The 22609-nt window shown below is 37.2% G+C and overlaps 1 protein-coding gene across 1 annotated transcript; it reads left to right on the forward strand.

Moving 5' to 3' along the window:
* The first annotated feature begins 1298 nt into the window (after nucleotides 1-1298).
* On the forward strand, nucleotides 1299-20952 carry LOC140241279 (uncharacterized). The gene is made up of 21 exons (XM_072321029.1): nucleotides 1299-1636; nucleotides 2129-2367; nucleotides 2977-3144; nucleotides 3601-3661; nucleotides 4301-4449; nucleotides 5003-5089; nucleotides 5614-5814; nucleotides 6448-6541; nucleotides 6960-7039; nucleotides 10638-10775; nucleotides 11615-11673; nucleotides 12197-12326; nucleotides 12839-13003; nucleotides 13815-13905; nucleotides 14793-14959; nucleotides 15591-15665; nucleotides 16261-16346; nucleotides 16913-16961; nucleotides 17403-17516; nucleotides 18346-18429; nucleotides 19666-20952. Exons 1-21 carry the CDS (start codon nucleotides 1567-1569, stop codon nucleotides 19852-19854), a joined length of 2496 nt encoding a protein of 831 aa, XP_072177130.1. The 5' UTR covers nucleotides 1299-1566; the 3' UTR covers nucleotides 19855-20952.
* The last annotated feature ends 1657 nt before the right edge of the window (nucleotides 20953-22609 follow it).

Here is a 22609-nt window from a genome sequence, read left to right on the forward strand (position 1 = left end):
AATTATGTCCGACAAAGTTGTCTCACAAACTCGCTCTCAGCCAGTCAGATGCAAGGATTTCAGTAGCTGGTAAGTTTGTCGGAAAAATATCCGACCAAAATGCTTATTTATATAAAATGGATATTTTTCTGACAAACTGTTACAAGCTACTAAAATCCTTGCATCTGATTGGCTGAGAGCAAATTTGTCCGGCAACTTTGTCTGACAAAATGCTTCATGAAATGCCTCAAGTACGCCTCATGCTCAGGTGAGCTAAAATCGGTGGAAATGCTCAGTTTACAAATCTAATCATACAATAACTTTACGTGGTTCGTCGTTTCCAAGGGTTCTTATTCAGAAGGCTCGTTATTCCAAATGTTCGAGTATAAAATTGAATTAGGGGCCTTACAATTCAACTTTCGAACCAATGAATAGGCCTAGGCTATGGCAAGATAGGCCTACATTTTTTTTTTATTCTGTAAAAAAAAAAAATGTGCTCATAAACACACATATGGGAGGTTATCGCAGTAAAAAAGAAGGGCTGAGAATATATTCTTTAATCTGGTAAACCATGTAGTGGCGCGGCGGATCCAGCGGGGGCGCATCGGGCGCGCTCCCCCTCTTTATTTTTGTTAAAACAAAAGAAGTATTAAAAAAAAGAAAAAATGGGGGGGGGGAGGGTTTCACCACCCCCTTTAATTTTGTAAAGGCGCCTCCCCTTTACGGAATTCCTGGATCCGCCCCTGTAAACTGGTATTATTATTATGATAATGATTACACATTAAAGCTCCCTAATAAATAACATAAGGGAGCAATTCACAATGATGACAAGTTGAAGAACTATCGTTCTTGTCACCTAACATTTAGAGGTTGTTTGTAGCGAAAACATGCTAAACTGAAATCCATTTTTACCTGCTTATCTCCTGTCTAATTTTCGTGAAAGTCACCTGCTGCCATTCTGCTTGTACGACTTTTCATTTTCCATTGTCACTATTCAGTAATCTGAACATCGCAGAGGAACATTCAAAGGGATAGTTGAATGCCCAGGCATGATGATTATCATTACGATGGCATCATTACATCGTCGCTGCCATCGTAGCCACGTGTGGTATTATATCGGCACTTGCATCCACCTCCACTCTTGGTGATGAAGAGCGGCCCTTGCGGACATCTTTCACTTTCAGCGATCATGTACAGAGTGTACATCATCAGCGAGTAGTGGAGGCGCCACACGTGTGTGGAGCTCACGTGACGTGTACGTACAGCTCAGCTAGATAGCTGAGCCATACGCCAGGCATATATAAGACATGAACCGCAGCTGAACGTCCATCCGAGGCGCCCCTTTTTAAAACCTATTGGTGTGTGTTTGTCAGGGGAAAATTACCGGTATTTCGTAAAATTCACGCCTAACTTTCAATTATCACGACCAGTATGACCCTAATATTCTCCATATATTCGACGTAATGGAATTTTGATTGAATACTGGCATTAATTTGAACGCGAAGTAACCGGTCCGGTAAACATTCTGACTGAGCTTCTGCAAGCCAGCCCGCACGCCCAGAAAGAGGAATCCATTTCGGCTTCACGATGGCCGGCCGGTCAGCATCAATTTCTGTCTTCTCTTTCATCAGCTGTTTCAGTATTTTGCTGGATATTGGTAAGACTTTTTTTTCTTTAGATAGAAAAGAGCTAATTAGCAATCATCAGTCATTTCTAGGTACGGTAGGCCTGCCATCAATAGTTGGTGGTGATTGGTAAGGCAATATTTTTGTGAACAAAGTATGCATATTAATATTATTATTAATTTCCATTTATTATGAATATTTTACATTCATAAGAATAGAGAAATTAACAGCCTGTTGCTTAATTGGCAAAATTGTGTTGTTAGCCCAAGATTCTCTCATGTTTGACATGTACACTATTTGGAGGAAAGGCCCCATGATAACAGCAGATAAAGGAGTCCAAAAATTTTCCAGGTTTACTTTGTGCTACTGCATCATGTTTTAATCAGTTATAGGCCCTATTGTGTGTTAGTGTGTGTTTGCTTGCGTGTGCTTGTGTGTGCTCATCTCATTTCATGTGCAGGTTGCGGATTCCTATTCAAAAACACTCCTTACCATCTTTTATCCACAAATATTTGTATTGACAGCTTTAGTATGTGCCCAGGACAGCAAATCACAGGCAGTTCAGCCTGAAGTGGACCCCGACTTCCTTGGTCCAGGAAAGGATCCAAGATCAGGACCCACAGTAGCAACACAAGAACCTTCAGTGGGTCCTCCTGCAATCAATGGATCAAGGGAATTCTTCCATTTGCCTGAACAGCCACTGCAGCTAATAAGACCAGATGACTCACATGAGAAACTTGTCCTGGTTAAAGAAAATGTCCAGGTGCGGTACTAGTAAAACTGTCCCATGTAAACTTGCTAATCTCTGACAAGGATTTCTCAACCTACAATTTTGTACTAGCTCTGCATGTTTATTTCCCACTTTCCATTCATTAAGGTTTTCATCTCCTTTTGAGACATACAGTGGACTTTCATCACTGCTTTCCTTTAGAATTTAGACAAATATTTTGATGTCATTCAGCCTAATCAGTGGTTATATGTGGATGATTCTTTGGCTGTCTTGTGTGAGCTTGTGTGAAGTGGAGTGAACACCTGAACAACATGATCATGAATTGCATTTATGTAAAGGCCATCAGAGATTGATTGGTAAACATAAATTCAACTTTGCACTGGTGCCAGGGTCTTTCATCTACATCTAGCTCTTTAATAAAGTGTATTTGTTGAATACAAAGTAAATTCTGCTTTCATCATTGCAGTTTTCAATTTTGACCATCATATATGATATATTTATGGGTGTCTGTAGAATTGAAAATTACATTGCTTTTACTTCTAATGAAAAAGATCCATTCCTTCTTCTTTTTTTATTTTTTCCTTCATCTATTTATGCCCAAATCTGTTTTGTTTAGGACTTTGTGTTGTTCGTTTTCTTCAGTATTTGCTGAAGATGAACCAGTCTGTTGCAGTGGTTGCTGTTGTTGGCAAGTATCACTCTGGCAAGTCCTTCTTGCTGAACCAGTTGATGGGCAAGAAGAGGAGTGTTGGGTTCAGGGTGGGCCCTTCCCTTAGACCTGAGACCATGGGTGTTTGGATGTGGGGAAAGGTATAGGAATACATCTCAAGTACATGATGACGTGTCTTGCTTCTCTTAATCAATGTACATCTCAATAGTTATACATTGTATTTTACCTTGTGGTCATTGTTATCCAGGTTTATGTATAAGCTTTTATCTTAGATCTTACATATGTTTGATATTTCATCTGATCTTTCAAATTTACTGTTTGCACTTTTATTTGAGAGAGCTAGAGCTTACAGAATGATAGCAGTTATGTTTGCCGACATTCTTTATGTACCTATTTTGGGGAAAAAACAAGCAAGCAAGAACATACTAGTGCGGACTTGGCAAGTAACTTAATGAAATTCAATACTGAATATTCATACTTAACCCTTTGTATGCTTTGAGTGTTGATTGGCACAGAAAACCCCATAGCATTGTACACACTGTCCAAAGTCCCTGGTCGAGAGAGTGTTAATGACAGCATTTGATCTACCCTACTAGCCTGCACAAATGACACTTGGCTCTGGGCAGGATGTTGCCGTTATCTTCTTGGATACTGAAGGTAAGGAATTTGGATGATGCGCTGAGGGCATCATCTTGATAACATCACTAAGTTCATTCAGTCAGATTTATAACCATTCAAAAGCAACTTTTTAATGTTCTAGATAAGAATGTTCCTTAAGGCAAGCATTGGGTTTTAATCCACCCAATAATGGCTGAGAAAAGTTGTGTATTTTTTTTTCTCTTCATCAATATCAGCTCAAGATGTTTAAACGAAAAACTGCTAGAAGAAAAAGCATTATTAGTGGTAATACCCAAGTCTAACGCTGCTATTGGTTGCATCAATCTTCTCCTTCCTCTTAGAAAAAAAAAAAGAGGAAAGAAAATGAATTGCTGGCATTGAAAAAAATGCTGAAAAACCTCTAAAATACTTGCTTGTTTGCTTTATGACATGTTTAAATGGTTGGTATGCAGAGTGTTTGTTCCAGAAAACAGTTATTCTGTAAAACCCTTTTTTTCAGTCTCTTCCCTAAACAACACAAACAAGATCTATTTCTTTCATTGATTAAAGTCCAGTTGCTATTTCACATATGCTGTCTCCAGACCTCTTGTGCAATGTTTTCACCCATGTATTGCTCACAGATTACCTGCTATCAAGCAAATCAATAAGAACCTGATATACTTGCAATTTTTGTTTCAGGATTTGCAGCCAATAATGTGTCCGAGACGTACGACGCCAAGGTGTTTGCTGTCTCTGCCCTACTCAGTTCCTACCTGATCTACAACTCGGTCAAGATCATAGATCAAGCAGATTTGGACTACCTGGAGCTTCTGTCTCGCAGGACACAGGTAAGCAGGATTTGTCTGCCTGTCGGCCTGTAGTTTTGCTGAAGATGTAGAACATTAATGGAAGTACAGTCAAATCTGTCTACAGCCGCCACCCAAGGGAGACAAAAAAGTGGCTGTTATAGACATGTGGTTCTTTAACATGCTGTTTCTCTCGGAAGTAATTGTTTTTAGTGGTTGTATATGGCAGGTGATGGCTATAGACTATAGACTACAGATGGTGCTAATACATGATGTTTTAGCCAAATGAATAAAAGTATGGAGGCACATCTTATGATATTGATAGAAGTGGTAGTGGTAGTAGTAGTGGTTCCAGTAGTAGAAGGCAAAGCATATTGCTGATGTTTGTTATGGTAGTAATGTTAATGATTGTGATGACAATGATAGTAATAGTAGTGATGATGATAATAATAAACAGAATGATTTTTTTTTAATGATACTTGTAGGACCTGCATTGATTCAGATTATCTCTTGTGTAAATAAATTCTTCTCTGACAAGGCCTAGACTTCTTCTTTCATGTAGAAATTAAATGTCAAACATTTCTCTCCTCTACAGCTATTTGCCCTTAGATCTCAACTCTCTAGGGCCAAGTGGGCTCAAGACTTCAATCATGACCTCTTGACCTTTCCACCTCTACTATGGGTGAGTCCGATTGACCAGTATCTTTCATTGAACATTTTAATTTCCTTATCTTATTTTATTTTTTGGTTATTATGTTATCAATTTACTATGCTCAATGATCGAATTATATGATGCATCCAGAAGGCAATAAAGTTATCTGCCAACCTGAAATTGAGCTAAATAGGTACAGAATGATTTCTTCACATTGAGTTACATGCTGATACTATGCAAGGTAGAGAATGGATAAATAAAGATTATGCCATTTTGCACAATTCAAACTTTTGTGTAGCACTCTAGTGTAGAAGAGTCTGAAAACACTGAAGAAAACTGCTTGCAGGAATCTTAAATAAAAGATGCATCTAAATGCAACATAAGCTTAATGGGAGCAGGTTTGCGAGTGAAACAAATATGATTATACTCATCGGAGACACAAATTTGAACAGTTGATGTGTTTCAATCATCTTTTGATTTTGGTATTTACGGTGACACTATTGTTGGTCATGTTGAAATTCTAGATTTTTTCATGGGTACTCATTCACTGTCAGGTAGTCCAAGATTTTGTCCAGTCCCTGGATGCTGACGATGCAGCGTCGCACCCGGCCCGCTGGCTGCGTCACATGATGCAGTCCATGGCCTGGGAGGGCGCCGATCATCGTATTAGCCTACTGGAAGTCTTCCAGCGTGTAGACTGTAAGACTCTCTTCTTCCCAGCCACGACAAAGGACTTGCTGCAAGATCTGTCGAAGGCAAGCACTGGATTAGATCGATGTTAAACTCGGGGCTTGAACATGATTTCCATTGTGGTGTGATGAGGGATCAACAAACACAAACCTTGTGATTCATTCTCTTGGACGTATTTCACATGCAACTCTTGTTAAGATTTCATTACATCACTTTGTCATCTACTGTCTGTTTATACACAGATTCCTCTCTAGGTATATTTCTACATTCTTCTGTTTAATGATAATAAATGTAATTTTCTGGGAATGGTTGAAGAGAGCATTGAAAATCCCTCACTATGTCTTTTCTGCTGATATATTGTACGTACCCCGTGTGCCTACACTGCTGTTCAGTTTAGTATCATATGTCGTACTGTATAAATCCCATGTTAGAAGAAAAGTGTTAAGCTGCAGTTTTGATGGCTCTCACAATCCAATATGATACAGGCAATGAAAAAAAACAGATATTGATTCCTTGTGGCACATACATATTCTTCAAAAATCTTGTAGATTAATCATCATCAGTATCTGCTCAATTTCATTACATGATTTCGATTGATATTCTCTCCACAAAAACTATCACTCAGAATCACACTGCCTTTATTATCTTGACATCCTGGGGCTATTTCTAAGAAAAATGATACGTGATCTATTTCATAGGCAAAGGAAGAAGACTTGACTGAAGACTACAGACGAGAGAGGAATGAGCTGATAGAAGAGCTGAAATCTGGCCTGGTGCCAAAAGAGAAGAATGGTGAGAGTCATCCTTCAGTTCTTCATCTTCTCTTCAATGCTTTCCTTTATGATGTCACTAATCACCCAGTTTCCCCTTGTACCTACCTCCCAGTCTTATGCACCCATGTTTGAAAAACATACGTACCTAATTCATAGCTGGAAATTCAGTATTACACCAAAGAATAACATGCTGCCTGCACTCCCACCAGGTTAAAAAATTTATACCATAATCATCAACATCTTTAGACTGAAGGGTAGTGGAGTCGCCATGGTCATGTGGTGAAAACAAGGTTGACAGAAGAGAAACATGCAGAAATGGGGGATGGAGGGGGGGGGGGGTGATTTTCTAACTTTATCCCTTCTGCTTGAATACTCATACTTGGCTAACATTTGTGGAGGATTTTCCTATGATATCTCCATTTACTATGTTTCCATAGGGAAACCAATTCGAGGTCCAGAAATGGCATCCTTGCTGGACGTTCTTGTGACTGCCGCCAACGAGGGCTCCCTTTCACAGGTGACGTACCATTGCAGTAGACAGGATTACTACCAGCACCTGTAAACTTCATAAATCCTGTATAACAAAGGTTGTAGTCCTGACAACCAAAAGATATGCTACCAAGCAGGTCTATACTTGCTTACCATGTATTACTAAGGGATAAAGAGAATATAGTGGGGGGCCTTGCATGTGTTATTTTTGATTTTCAGTTCAAGTTGATGTAAAAGTTTAATTTTTGGTACCATTGTAAAGGTAATTGTCTATAGATCAATTTTGGTTCGAGTGTCAAGCACACAAGTAAGAAATACTCAAAATGGCAGCCAAAATCCAAGATGGCCGCCAACTTCTAGACTTTTGTCAAAAAATTGGATAAAACTCTCCATTTGAAGTGATTTAAGTGCTGAACCTGATATTTTCAAGGGTAATGAGATTATTGGACACATTTATAAATAAAAACAATTAATGCCTTTTGCTTAATTTGTGAAAAATTTACATAAATTCAATTTTTTAAGCTTTTTTCCTTAAAAAAATACAATTATTTAGAGACAAAATGTATATGAAATATGAAATAATCACAAAGAAATGATAATGAGGAAAGAATTACAGCGAAATCTTCCAGAAATGTCCTAAAATACATTTTCAGCACATCCGATGAATAGGGGGTCAATAGCTCCATGTTCTACAGAGGCATTATACCAAAAAGAAAGGTCTTGGAACTGCTAGCGCACCCATTTGAAGTGATTTAAGTGCTGAACCTGATATTTTCAAGGGTAATGAGATTATTGGACACAATTAGAAATAAAAACAATTAATGCCTTTTGCTTAATTTGCATAGATTTACATAAATTCCATTTTTTAAGCTTTCCTCCTTAAAAAATACAATTATTTAGAGACAAAATGTATATAAAAAATGAAATAATCACTTTCAAAGCAATGTATCAATACATTGCTTTGAAAGTGATTGCTATACAGAATCAGAGCGTATGTGAGTTTTGTCCTGGCAGCTCATATTACAGGATATAACGGTAGTTGTTGAATTCATGTTCATGGAATACAGCAGTGAACACAGAAATGTACACATGCACGTTACATGATCAGGAGTTGATATTTTCACATGTTGTTAGATTTGCGAATAGTACCCAGATCGCAGAATTCCTACAAATACTGTAGTAACCCCAGGAAAACAGGTACGGTATGAAGTCTCATTAATAAAGATTGTCTTTGATGCGTTTGAGGTGACAAAAAATGATGTCAAGTATCAAAACTAAATGCAATTGTAGAATTTGCTTTGTGTTTGCTCTGTGTTGTGGGCTGCTCAGGTACAGCCCTGTCGCGATTTATACAGCGACTGGGCTGTGTATAGTTAGTGTACAGTGTATTTACATAATATGCACAGCCCTGTACAGTGTATTTACATAATATGTGTATGCACAGGGCCTGTCACATCATTATCACAGCAAGTCATGACTGGTACTCTTAGTGGTCTCAGTCTGGTGGCCCCTGGCTGGGCCCCCTGCCTTGGGCCAGCACTTAGGCTCCTGGCCTCGGCCCGGTCATGGGCCCCATGAGCCCCTGGGCCCCCGGGCCCTGGGCCCCCGGGCCACCGGGCCCCCGGGCCTGGGCCCACTTGGGCTCTGGGCCCCTGGTTCTGGGCTAAGGCCCGTGGCCTTGGGTCCGGCCTTAGGCCCCGCCTTTGGCCCGGCTGTACTTTGTACATGGTCTATGTGAAATCAAGCTTGTCTGTAACTGTATAATTACAAATAATTACAAATAATCACAAATGATCAAGAGGTCCATACTATGAATATATGAATATATAAATATATGAATATATGATTATATGAACATATGAATATATATGTGAATATATATATCATTATATATGATTATATAAATGTGATCAGGCATTCTGTTACGGTGTCAGATCTGCAGTCATTCATATATAGCAAATTTTATGCATGTATAAATGGCATACATTCATGTGTACAGTATGCTACACTACCGCTATGAAGTAACTTAATGCTCTACCGGGAAAACCGTTCCTTACTGGTAAAATATTGTCTTACCGATCTGCTTTCATTCAAGCATTACCGTTTGAAAACCGTTGCAAAGCTGACATGACTACCAGGAAAATACTCACGTAAAGAGAGGGCTTACCGTTGGCACAACTTTTACCATACCGTACCGTTGTTACCGTACCTTTACCGATAGCGCGCGAGTACTGCAGAGCGCGCGCTCGCGCGAGTACTGCAGAGCGCGCGCGCCCGCAAATCTGTACTTCTACCAAAGATAGTAGATAACAAGATACGAAGACGCGCGATAAAAATGGACACATTATGGCTACCCTACATGACGATACAAAAGAGAGCTAAGTACAAACTCAGTACACCTAGGAACATCATTCATTTCCAAAGGTAGTGGTATCTTTATTATCTTAAAAAGATTTAAAAATTAAAGTCGTAGCTTTTTTTCGATTAAGGGGATTATTTTGAAGAACGAGATTTTAGAGTAATAAGGATTATTTCGTGGAGGTAAAAATTTGATCAACATGATCTCACAATCAAAACGCTTGATAAACAACAACAACATCTTCAAAGACAGCGCGTCTCAGGCAAAAGACACACATCACCTGAGACGCGCTGTCCCTGAAGCCGCTGCTGCTGTTCATCAAGCGTCAAGGCAGCGCGTCTCAGGTGATGTGCGTAATAGTGATTTCTATAAGATTCCCAACATCGAACAGCAAAGGCATTGAGAGAGCAGAGGACTTGTCAAACAAACAGCCAGAATTTACACTCTGTGAATTTTTCATTGCTTGTAGGAAATGCTTTTAGAAAGGACATGCATCCTCTCATGGTATGACTTCATTTTTATAGAAAAGAAGAAAAAGAGTCAAAGGTATGGACACATATGTCAGACTCGTGCCATTTTAAAGGGACATTCCAGACGATTTTCATAATTTCACATCATGTAGTACATAAATCGACAACCCCACATACAGATTTGTGGAATTTATTGTGGTTCTTGAGCAGAGAAACAATACTTTGAAAAACCTTAAACAAATTAAAAACTGAACAAGGATGATGACATAGGAGGTTCACATATTTCAGAAATGTAGCAGTGTAATTCCATTACAATACCGCTTGCTTGCGAGTTCACCTGTGTATAATCTATGCATGCCTTCTTCTTTTGTTCTGCTTCCTTGAGCCCCAACTCATGCATTCTTATAGTGACTCTGCCATGTCATCATCCTTGTTCATTTCGATTTGTTATAAATTTTGAAAATATTCTTATTCTTCATCCCAATTATCATAAATTCTGAAACTATGTTTTTTGTATCCGAGTATATCAGTAGTATGTGACATCACTGGCATTGCACTGTCACGTTTATGGACTATTAAAGATCTAGACAATAAAAAAAAAATGGATTCCGTTTGATTAATTGCTGTAAAGAGATTAGGACAGTTGAAACTTTCAAATATTCAATTATGAATATAGTTAATAGGCCATGAAAATTCCAACATTTTCTATCAACTTCCTTTATGGTGCTTCAAGTTTACAGTGTGTTAATTTTCAGCCATGCTATTAAGGAAACCACTTTTAACTCCCATATTTGCAGATTCCCAGTCGATGGTCATCTTTCATCCAGAATCTTGAGCAGTCATCGGTAGAGGACTGCTTGAAGTTCTATGATGCAGACATGAGTGTGTTGCACGGTCTCCATGACAACGGCCCCATCAATGAAGCTGAACTTGAAGTAGGAATTGTCCTAGAGGGAATGTCCCTTATTTCCTTGTCAGGGGAGGTGGGTACGTGGGCTGGGCTGGGAAGGGAGTGCGGACCTAAGAAAGGTGTCTTTTTTGTTGCCTTCATCAACTTGTACAGTAGACATTATTCTAGCTGAGCTTTGAGAGTAGTGGTCAAGTGTGCTAATATTAGTTCATATATTTCTGTCTCTTCTGATGCAAATTTCTAAAAGAAAAAGCAAGGTTTCTTTGAACAGAAACAGCAATAAAAAGAGTATATGGTTTTTACTTGTAGAATATACTCTTCGTTAGCTATCGAGTAGATATGCCTAGTAAACCATATCTGAAATCTACTCCTGATGTGAACGTATTGTAGGCCAGCTCAGACACGTTCACATTGAAAAGAAACAAAAGTCAGAATGGTCATCACTTCGCATGACACACAAGCAAGAATGTTTAATAAAAGACACATTATGCAATTAGGGAGAAGCATTGTGTTTTGCAGCTTTGTGCTGTGTTTTGTGTTTGTGTATGTGTGTATGTGCATATGTGTACATGTTTTATTGAAGATGAAAATAGACTCTACAGTTCAGCCAGCGATCAAGTTCCCCCTAGATCGCGATCACGGGCGATCAGTGATCGCATACGCGATATGTCGCAATCAATTGATTGTATGCAATTCGGCATACAATCAATTGATCGCGTATGCGGTCACTGATCGCCCGTGATCGCAATCTAGGGGGAACTTGATCGCTGGCTGAACTGTACTTCAATATCAGGAGCTGTGGTTTTGCTCTGTTCTTCTATGTCAAAGCAGCTGTTAACGGAACTGAATTTCCCTGCTTCACAGGCATGGCATGATCTTGCATTTAACAAGACAACAAAACTCCTTCAACAAGTCTTGTTTGGGTAAGCTTGTCAAAATATTCTTTGAAGTGACTAATTAGGGAGTCCAGAGTCTTCTGAAGGTTAAACAATATTGTGGATGTGTTAGCAACCAATCGTTTTCATAGATTTTGAATTTAGAATGTTGCCAGACACTGTTGAGAGAGCTTAGAGTTCCAATGAACATCCCAATACTGGGTTTGAATTCCAGACCAATTTGATTTATTCATAAGGTGAACTTAACTGTCACCATATGTAAATATGTCCTAATTCCAATTTCAGTGAAACAACATGAATCTCAGAGGGGTAAATTGTATGCAGATTAACAGTTTTCATTTTCATGATTTCAATACTTGCACTAAAATATTCTATGTAATTGAGACTGAAGATCTCCACCAACTTGTTTTTTTTTTTTTTATATTGTTGGCAAAGCATATCAAGTGTCAATTTCCTTTCATGGAATAAAACAAGGTGAAGTAAAGAAACTGTAATGATAGAATATCGTGCCATTGCTGTCTGGTAATGTATCGCTACTACATGTCCCCAGATTAAATGACATCTTGGATGGTGCATCCAGGTCACTGACCCAGCAGCTGGTTGTGTCCTTTGAAAGAGCAAAGGACCTCAATGACAAGAAGGTCAGATTAGCCTGCAGCGAGGTACAACACAGGGTGGAGGTGAGGCCTTTTTCCACTCATTGGTATCTGAGTTCCAAAGCTGATGTTTGTTTGATTTTTTTAGTAAGCATTTTCATATACTTCACTTCTCTGTGCCCTGGAAGATAGAATGAGAAAGATGGAAAATAAAAATGCTGGAGACTGCATGTATAGGTGCATTGTAAACAAAAATGGGATTTAATTGCGGTACACTGTCTTGCAAAACTTTTGCAATGTAATGAGCACAGCTCCTTATCCAGCTCTGTTATTGAAAAGGAATGTAAGCATACCAGTAGTTGTGATGCATCTCCTTGCTTTGAAATGATTGTGCATTTCCAATGGCTGCATACAAATTCTCTTGGTTTTACATTATTGAAAATTGACTTTTCTATCGTCTTCATAGATTTTTTTTTTTTTCAATACTGCCTACGGCTTTACAAGGCTCCGTAAAATCTGGTATCATTTGTCCATAATGCACACAGTTTGTGTAAGCCTCAAACTATCCCCACTTCTTTCTTTCTTCCCTGCTATAGTTGGAAGGTGAGGCACGTTTGTCGGGGCTTGACTTTCCCATGAGGAGCAAAGAGTTTGATCGTCTCTTTGTGTCTATCAGGAGTCAGTGTTCTTCTTCCTTTGAGGACCAGCTGAGAAAGTTCACCACAAGCCAGCACTTCAGGCAGCACCTTGGCAAACTCCAGGTAGGCCAGCTTGATCACTGCTAAAAAGTTGCTGAAAAGTTTTGGTTAAAAGTTTACATTGCATATACTCATAGCTCAGGTTACTTTGTGATCTTCCATGATGTTTATGAATTTTGATTGCCAGAACAATCGATAGACTGTGTATCTGTCATGAAATTCTGCACCAGAGAGTTCCTAAATATGGAATAATTTTCTTGTAAAGGTGAATGATGCTGGTTGCCGAAAAAAAAAGGCAGAATGATTTCAAATTGAATTGCACCTTTAATGAACATGAGGTAGCTTGCATTCTTTACCACTACAGTACGTAATCTTCCAGCATGAAGCTGCACTGAACGAAAGAAGAAGAGAAGAACATGTGTCCTGAATCTTACTGTCAGTAAATTATAATCCTCTTCATTCCTGTTGCCTCACAACCTTATTTGAGCCTCTCACATTCTTCTGTAATTTTTCCTTTCTCAATACCCAAACTGTTGGCAAAATTTGTTAGGTATTGTTCAAAGGATAAAAAAAATGCCTGGCAAGTTAGTGTGTTACAAGGCATTAGTATGCAGAGGGTCCAAATAGAGATATATTCTTCAGGGTAACATTGCTGTCGTAGCTAACAGATGATTTCAGGACGCAAGATAGTTTCCTGTACTATCAGTCATTTTCTTCATTACAAAAGAGTGCACCTTGTCTTATTTGTATTTTTGTCAACACTTCTTTTTATCAAAGGAGATTACTGTCATGCCAGCACTGATTACATGTATTGTGTTATAGAAATGAATGTAGGCCAGCCCTGCAGTGAAACATCAATCTTTGTCTTGTGTAGAACAGTCTCCAGAAGCTTGGAGATTCCTTCACACTGAAGAATCAACGTGAGCTGGAAAACATTCTCTTGTCTGCAAGGCAAGAAGCGCTGGGTGAGACTGTGTTTGTTTGACTTTAATCCTTTCTCTGTCAAGGGCTTCGTACAGTGTGTACAACACTTTGGGTATTTCTGAGCCAATCAGCACTCAGAACATACAAAGAGTTAAAGGTGCATAGTCCCAGTAGTGTAGAGGGCGCTGTTGATGATACTGCCGATCACTGTTAGCATTGATACAAAGAGTACCGAAGTTGAGCTGTCATCAAGAGTAAATACGTGCGTAGGTGTTGCTATTACGTAACGTTGCCTTCGTTGTCTTCTCTGCGCATCGCGCAGTCTGTAGTAATGCCAGGGTGCGTGCATATGTGCTTCTTATTATGACATCACAAAAGAAGTTTGCTGAAGCTGTTATCCCCCTCAGCCGAATCATGAGCCGAACTGTGATTGGACCACTGACTACAGTGAATCGGACTTCTTCAGACTCGGGGAAAGTGGGCCAAAGCGTAAGCGCCAAAGAGGAGTCAATAGCGTAGGTCTCTATAGGAAACTTGCGCCGTGCGCCCGCGTACGCATTTGACTAAAACACCGGGACCATGCACCTTTAAGGCTTCACTGCATCTGATATTATGGAATATGAAAATATAACATGTCTTAATGTAAGTATGTACTGCTAATAGGAAATCTGTTCTTGAATTATATTATTTGCAGTCTGCCTGTACATGCTTGGCTCACTCTAATTAAGTTACTGGTAGCAGGTCCCCATAGTATTTCAGTAAACATCACCCTAGGTGCTGTAGCATTGAAGTGGGCATTACATGGCTGAATTTATTGAAAATGGACAATAACCAAATAATTATTTTTTCTTAAATGTTTTATGTCTCACAACTATTCCTCAATCTAACTGTAGAAGTTGTTATATTTTACAATGCACGTGCAATACAGAATTGTACCAAAAGATGACAGGTAACTCTGGTACGGAACCAAGAACTGAGAAGGAGTTGAACAGGCAAAGCATGATGGGAAGGGAGAAATGTCATGAGCATTTCCTGCTGAAGGCAGCTCTAGCATCTGATGAACCCAGCCACAAGCTGCATACCAGTGCACTAGAGGTAGTACTACTGTATACTCTGTATATTTTGTGGTTTTTGTATTTCATGAGTCCATGTTTTTCTAGAATCTAACAACACATGAAAGTCTCAGCTCTTATCCTGATCTGAATACAAACTAATGACCTCGTACATTCATCCATTCATTTACTGTGCTCTTGATATTGCAAATTTAAATGCTTGCGGAATTGTTTGGAAGTCCTGTTTCACAAAAAAAAAAAAAAAAAAAGATTTGCTAAATACATGGTATATATATATATATATATATATATATATATATATATATATATACATGTATATACATGAGCATGAAGTGAAGTATGGCTCGCCTATTTTAATATGAAATTTAGAGAAAAAAAATCCACAAAGTAACATTGTAAGGGCTGGGGATAATGATGTTTTGATATCGTTCACTATTGCTTTATTTTATTTTATTTTGTTTGTTTTGGTTTGGGGGATGGGCAGGGAGATACATTTGCATGAATTATGGGTTCTCTTAAATGCTATACTTACAGGACACTGATCATGCACTTACACATATTTACTTTCTTTGACTTTGAAGCCAGAGTTGTGACTCTTTTGCCCTTGACTTGGATGTACTCTTTGGACACTTTTTTATGTTCTGTGATCATAGGCAGAAATGAAGGAGGCAGATGAGAAAAATAAGATTGAGAATGAAAATATCCTCAAGGCTACCTGTCAAAAAAAGGTAAGGACATTGATTGTCTACTCTTATCAGTGTGTTTGCAGGATATCCATTCGTATCTGGTTTGGCATTAGGATAATCTAATTGTGGTCAGTAAATGGGATATTTTTATAACAATCCTAATCCATGAGTTGAAGTCAGGTAATTACTTCTAATACAGATTATGATATCATTTAGTCACATGACGAAACAATGTTTGGTGTGGACCAACTAGAAATTAAACTTACTCACACATGAATAATCATTTAGTTCAAGTGCTGGTCAGTTAAGATCTCGTGCACATTGAAATCATTGCTATCATTTTATCATAATTGTTTTATAATCATTATTTGTATTAGCAATAGTTGCCAGTAGTGTTATACAACAGTCATAATTACTACATGTGTATAACTGTTGTCGGTGTTCTCCATGTACCACCTTACTGAAAGCATTATGGTTCACATTCAGATCATTGTTTTCTTTTTTTAGTTAGTGTGATTGTACATACATCAGTGGAAATGATTTTCTGCTGTTCTATGAGAAGGAAATATTTACATCACTCTAATCAAACTTTTCTTTTAGTGTCAACATTTGTCATTGTTTTACTTTTTTGCTGTAGATATTAGAAGTCATGACCACAGCAACAGAAAGAACCAGCAGTACTGTCATGAGCCTTCCTCTTAATGAAACGGATTTAAATGAAAGGTAATTGACTTCTTCTTTGCCACTGCCATATTGAGACATCAATTTGAAGGATTCTAAAAGACAAATCTGCTCTAAGGATATATCAGGATTTGATAGAACCATAAAGGATTAAGACACAAAGACTGACAGTATCTGGAAACAAACATTATGGTGTTTGCAATCAGATGTAAGTAAACAAACACTAGATGTGTATTTGCTGTGGTACTGAGAAATGAACGAAGCTTGTATTCCTGAGTCTTGTAAGACTCAATTACTATCACAGTCATATGCATTTTATTCATTCTTCAGTTATCTTTTACGTGCACATTTTGTTCTTTTACATGCCTGTTCATTTTCCCCATGAAGTGTTTCACAAAAAGATCATGAAAAACAAACAAGATGTTATAAAGTAGAAAAAGAATGGAGTTAGTGATACAAGCTCTTATTTGATACCTCTACTTTTTATCATTAAAAATTCAAATGGCATAAGAGATTGATTTCTTATATAGTGTTTATCAAGACCTTTGATTTCCATGATTATGAAATGCTGCTTTAAATTATTCACTTTCTGGTTCTTTTTCTTGCAGACTATTTAGAGAAGTAGATCGTGCAAAGTCTTCATACAAGGAATATCTGGTAAGTTTAGAATTGAAAAGAGGGTGATGTGATATGGCGTACAGCCTGCTGGGTTTTTTTTTTTCCAAGTGTATACATGTTTGTAGAACCTTTTAAATAGGTGCTACTTCGTGAGGGATTTTCCAACCTTCATTTCCAATGATATGATGTGCCTTTACATACCAACGTATCCTTCATAGTTGATATTTAGACAACTAAAAAGGATTTATCTGGACTTAATCACCAGACATCAAAATCATATTTTAGTCATCATAAAGTTTAATGAACATTGATTATTAGTTGAATGTTGAGGTCTTATTTTCATATAAAATTAGGACTTTGCCATGTGGTTTACATCTGGTTATACAAGTCGATGAAGCACTCTTGCCAAGACTGGATTCCATGTTTAGTGGTACTTTCTGATGATATTCAGTGCCTGCATTGTTTCAACCTTGTTTGAAGCTTGACTTCAGCAGTAGCCCAGCATTCCACTCAGGTGTCATGGAGCTGGAACGGAGACTACAGGGTCTCTGTGCCCAGAGGAGGCAAGAGAACGTGGAGGCATACTCCAGAGAGGTGATGACTACATCCTATCAGTTGAATTCAAATTGTGACCCACTAAGATACACTCTCTATATCATATCTATTGATATGATTTGTGTATGACAGCATGTGTTTTACCTCACAACAATGTTGTATGCAACTTTAAGAAGGGGAAAAAACACAAAAGAAAAGTGAATGTTTTTCAAGACCAGCTGAACAATTTTTACAATAGATCTTATCCAGCATATGCTATCAGAAAGAGAGTGTACATTCCAAATTTTCTTACTGTTACTATTATTTCTTCTGGCAAAATCCTACATGAGTCATAACTCCTGAATCAAAACTTGACATTTTGTAAGAGTTCACCTTGAGATACTTTACCATGAGAAGATTTTACTTGTGAATGGTTGACTTAACTTCAAACTGCCTATGCTCAACAACAATATATTGAGTTCTTTATATGAACTATAGTCCATAATATTTAGGATGAAAATCAAACAAAGGAATTTTTAATGTAATATGGGAAGTGGTGTAAGCACTTTTAATCTTTAAGCTGGAATAAGAAATGACAGTGGATATGAATTCATCATTATAAGAGATTATATAAACATTTGATAATAAGTTCCATTAGACAAATGTCTGATTCTGTTAGGGTAGTAAACGTGACATACCTCTGAAAGAGTACGCTGATGTTGCCCTCTTACGATAGTGTCTACATTTATCTGAGTCTCCATTAAACACCAGTGATTGTAATCCTACTTTAGCCCCAAAGTCTGCTTGGTCCCTGTCTGATTTTACATTCTCTTCATCTGCAGTATTTGCATCATTTCTCCTATTCTTATCACTGTCTATGACACGACAGGTTGAAGCTCCATTGCAGACAGCCAAGCGGGTTGCCCTCCTGTCGGTTGATAATTATGATACAGTCTTCAGTGTTACTAGATTTGTAAGTTGAATTTCTTGGTCATTGATCACTCATGTTTGAATCTAGAAATTAGACTGCTCTATAGTAGTGGCACACCATCTCAAAAATATACCTATCATGTCCACAGAGACTCTTGAAAACGGATTACTGCTAGATTCTGGTGAAGTTTTCCTGCCCAATTTGTCATGAAAATTTGGATAGAAATTGAACTCCATCACTTTGTTCTGTGTAGTAAATACAGTTGAACCTCTCGTATCCGGACAAGTCGGGACCGGGGCTCATCCGGATAAGGGATTTGGCCGGATACGGGAGACTCAATGCTTTATACACGTACATATACATACACATGTACTGATGTAGCGAATTGTAGTACCACATGTAGTAATGTGTATACTGCAACCTTTCATTGTTACATTTGGGGATGTTTGGGGATGTTAAAATGTCTGAAGGTAAGCAATTTGGAAGGAAATTTGATGTAATGTATCTTAATCATGTTCGAAGTAATATGTAATTCATGTGTGTTTGTGTAGGAGTTCTCAAGGAGTTAGGAATCCCCCTTTCCTCCCGTAATTATTAAATAAAAAATCACGGCGAGATTGCGTCCGTATAATAGAGAGATCCGGATAAAGGAAGGCCGGATAAGAGAGGTTCAACTGTACAAAGGCACATATGCACAGGCAAATGCAGAAACCATCAGACAACGTAATCATTATATTGTTAGGTACTATTAACAAGATTATCAGAGATTATGAATGATTTAAGCAATGCGTTTTCTTGTTTCTTAAATGCATTTTCTGCCCGTTTGTATGTCCAGTGGACTTTGTAGCCTTGAACAATCCTTTCCATACAAATAAAATGCCTTATACTAAGCGTTATCATATATTAAATGCACACACACACACACACACACACACACACACATGAACACAAGGATCAACTCTACAAACACTAGGTCATGTGCATACAGACATACAGACTCTAGAAAGACATTTATTTCATTTGTAAAATCTGAAGATTGAGAGACTGTGACATCTCTCCCTAGATATCATACAGCGTATAAATCAATATCTAACATATTATACCCAAGACCTAGCATACAGAACAATAGTCTTTTTGACTATCAAAAGGATTGTAATGGTGTTATTTAAAGAAGAAAAAACAGTATCAGACAATAGGAAAGAAGAACAGAATGCACTTTTCAAAACTGATATATATTATATATATATATATGTCTCTCTGTTCTTGCCCCTGCCCTAGATACGTCAGGTCTGCCTTTTGAACCTTAATGAGGGCAAGCCCAAGCATTGGTCCAGTGACCTCAAAGCCAGGATCATTGACCTCTTCATCCAGTCCGACACTGACCTCCAGAGGGTCATAAGGTCACGGGAGGGCCTCTGGTCCTCTCTTCGTGGTTTCTTCCAGTGGATTATGAGCCTCTTTGGATGATTTCTTCTTTCGATCATGTTGGATGGATTTTGAAATACAGATACAAAACAAGAAAGAGTGAATATTTTGAGATAAAAGCTCTATGCAAATCTTGGATAGATTTGTGGTTAATTACCATGGATATTATCATAATTGGAAGCAATTAGCAAAAGTCAATTTACGTTCGTCACAAAATGTTCATCCCTGAAATTACCAACAGTCAATCTATGCTCACCACAAAATGTTCATCCCCAAAAGGGTTTAAATAACAAGTAATAGATTATTGATGGCACAAGCTGAATTGTGTATACATGCAATCTTACCTGAAATTGCAACTTGATTAAACAGCAAATGTTGTGAAGTCTCAGTAATAACCAACTTGCTGGATTTCTGAAATTCACCATTTTGTTCTCTGAACAGGTAGAAAAATGAAAGAATCAATAAATACCTTAATCATCGATTCTAAGAATAGAAACAGCAACAACTTAATCACTTGCTTGTGAGTAGTAGTGACCTTCCATTTCATTGTGGCATGTGAATGTATTCACTTTAATTTCTCTGTAAGAGTACTCAATAGTTATTGAATGTTCATGAAGCCCACAATATTATGGCTTAATCATGGCTGCCTATATTTTGTTATCAACCAACGGAATGATTTCTACTCTGATTAAGTTTTGCGATGATCTGAAAGCTTGATACAAATTGTATGTAATATGACAGAAGGTGCCCAATCTCATTTTCTACAGTGAGAAACGATGCATCGGCATGAAATTTGTACTTCATCATCTCTTCTTCACATGTGCATCGCTATATTATTGATCAGTGAAAGAAAAAGTCTCACTGACAAGATTTCTGAAAAGACCAATTCATTCACAACTAGATGTATGTGCTATACTGTATGTGGTTATGCATATTTATACACACTATGATATACACAGGTCATTGGAATATTATACAAAGCCAAAGACTGCAACATCTGAAATCTGTATGTATGTCAAAACAGTTTGAACGATCAGTTTTTGATTTTCCAAAAATGTTATATATTGATGTGGTGCTGTATTAGTTTAATGAGTCTGAGTATGCATTTTGTATCACATTAAAGTCTTACTGACTCTTGTATTTGTTTGCTTGTTTGTTTCAATCCATATTCATGTAAGTCATGTGTACCTGTTTATTAAGACATTTAAGTTTTGTTTGATGTTACTTTTTTTTTTCTTTTTGCGTCAGTGAGAATTCAATTTGTTTTGTTTTCACATGCGATGGGTGATGACAGTAAAGTTTCAGCCTGTAGAGAATAAGTACAATTATTGACCTATCTGCATATTAAGAGTGAGAATTTATATCTATCTATGTATATATATATATATATATATATATATATATATATATATATATATATATATATATATATATAGAATATATATATATATATATATATATATATAGAATATATATATATATTATATATATATGTATATATATGTATATATATATATATATATATATATATATATATATATATAATATACATATATATATATGAAGAGTTTGTTTGCAAAAACCGATAAGTCCATATTTGTCAAATGGAGATATTTACGATTAAAGGTCAAGAAAAATAAAGAGAATAATAAGAACATTTTTGCTTCTTTTGACCATAACTTCAAAAATATACCTCTATATGTATAGTGACCAATATATCATTTAAAAGGTATTATTTTGTACTGTATGACAGAGATCGTACTTCAAAATCTTCAAAAATGGACTTATTGGTTTTTGCAAACAAACCCTTCATATATATATATATATACATATATATATATATATATATATATATATATATATATATATATATGGAGCTTAATACAAACATGTTTCGAAGCGCTTTACAATTATCAAATTATCTCTCTCTCTACATATACGTGTATATATATGTGTATATATATATATATATATATACATTAGATATATAATAGAGAGAGATGGGGAGAGAGTGATATACTACTCAAGTACATATACACTGAATGATTAGGGTGAAAGGGTATAGTTTGAAAAAAAGTGTAAATAATCCTATGTTGCTCATGAAATTGTTGAGAAGAGGGCTATTTTCTTTCAAGTGTTAGCGCTCAACCACTGCTATATATATATTTTTTTTTATCCATTTTTGTTCAAAATTCAATGTATTCTATTCTGGGCCCCATTTCATAAAAGCTTGGTAGAACAGCAAATTCCCATATCAACGGCCAATCAGGAAACTTGATTCTTGCCATTTCCAAGACGATTGCCATTTCATCATAACAAGAGACAGGTTACGATCTACAGCAACTTTTCATGAAATGGGGCCCCGGTGCATGCGTGACATGAAGAATTTAAGTCGAACTTAAAAGTTAAGATTGACTAGAAATGATGGTATGCTGTGTGTGTCTTCAATTTTGCTCATCTTTCTAGTTAATATGAGGATTTTTGAAACTTTTTTTTTCATGTAACGGTTAGCTATACTTGTAAGAATAATAATGGAATTATTCTGTCAATGTCGATGGTAATTTGAAGAGACGATAATTAAGGCTAATAAATTGACATGCCATAATGGTTTTTTTTTTTTTGTTCTTCTTCTTGCTGTTTTTTCGTGAAACGTACACCCCCAGGGGATTAGATTGGGGCTGACCAGAGGAGGCTGGAGGAGGCCTGTACAACAAAACAATACGATCCGCAAGCGATCAAGCTGACCTAGTTTTCGATATCATTTCGGAAGAACATAAAAGAGCAGGTAGGTTCCTGT

Source organism: Diadema setosum, chromosome 17 (genome assembly GCF_964275005.1).
Source record: "Diadema setosum chromosome 17, eeDiaSeto1, whole genome shotgun sequence".
In the NCBI taxonomy this organism is placed as follows: Eukaryota; Metazoa; Echinodermata; class Echinoidea; order Diadematoida; family Diadematidae; genus Diadema; species Diadema setosum.

Coding starts and splice junctions, on each gene's coding strand:
- LOC140241279 (XM_072321029.1), top strand. CDS start 1,567: ATGGCCGGCCGGTCAGCATCAATTTCTGTCTTCTCTTTCATCAGCTGT. Junction 4,450..5,002: donor TTCTGTCTCGCAGGACACAG/GTAAGCAGGATT, acceptor TCTCCTCTACAG/CTATTTGCCCTTAGATCTCA. Junction 5,090..5,613: donor CCTTTCCACCTCTACTATGG/GTGAGTCCGATT, acceptor ATTCACTGTCAG/GTAGTCCAAGATTTTGTCCA.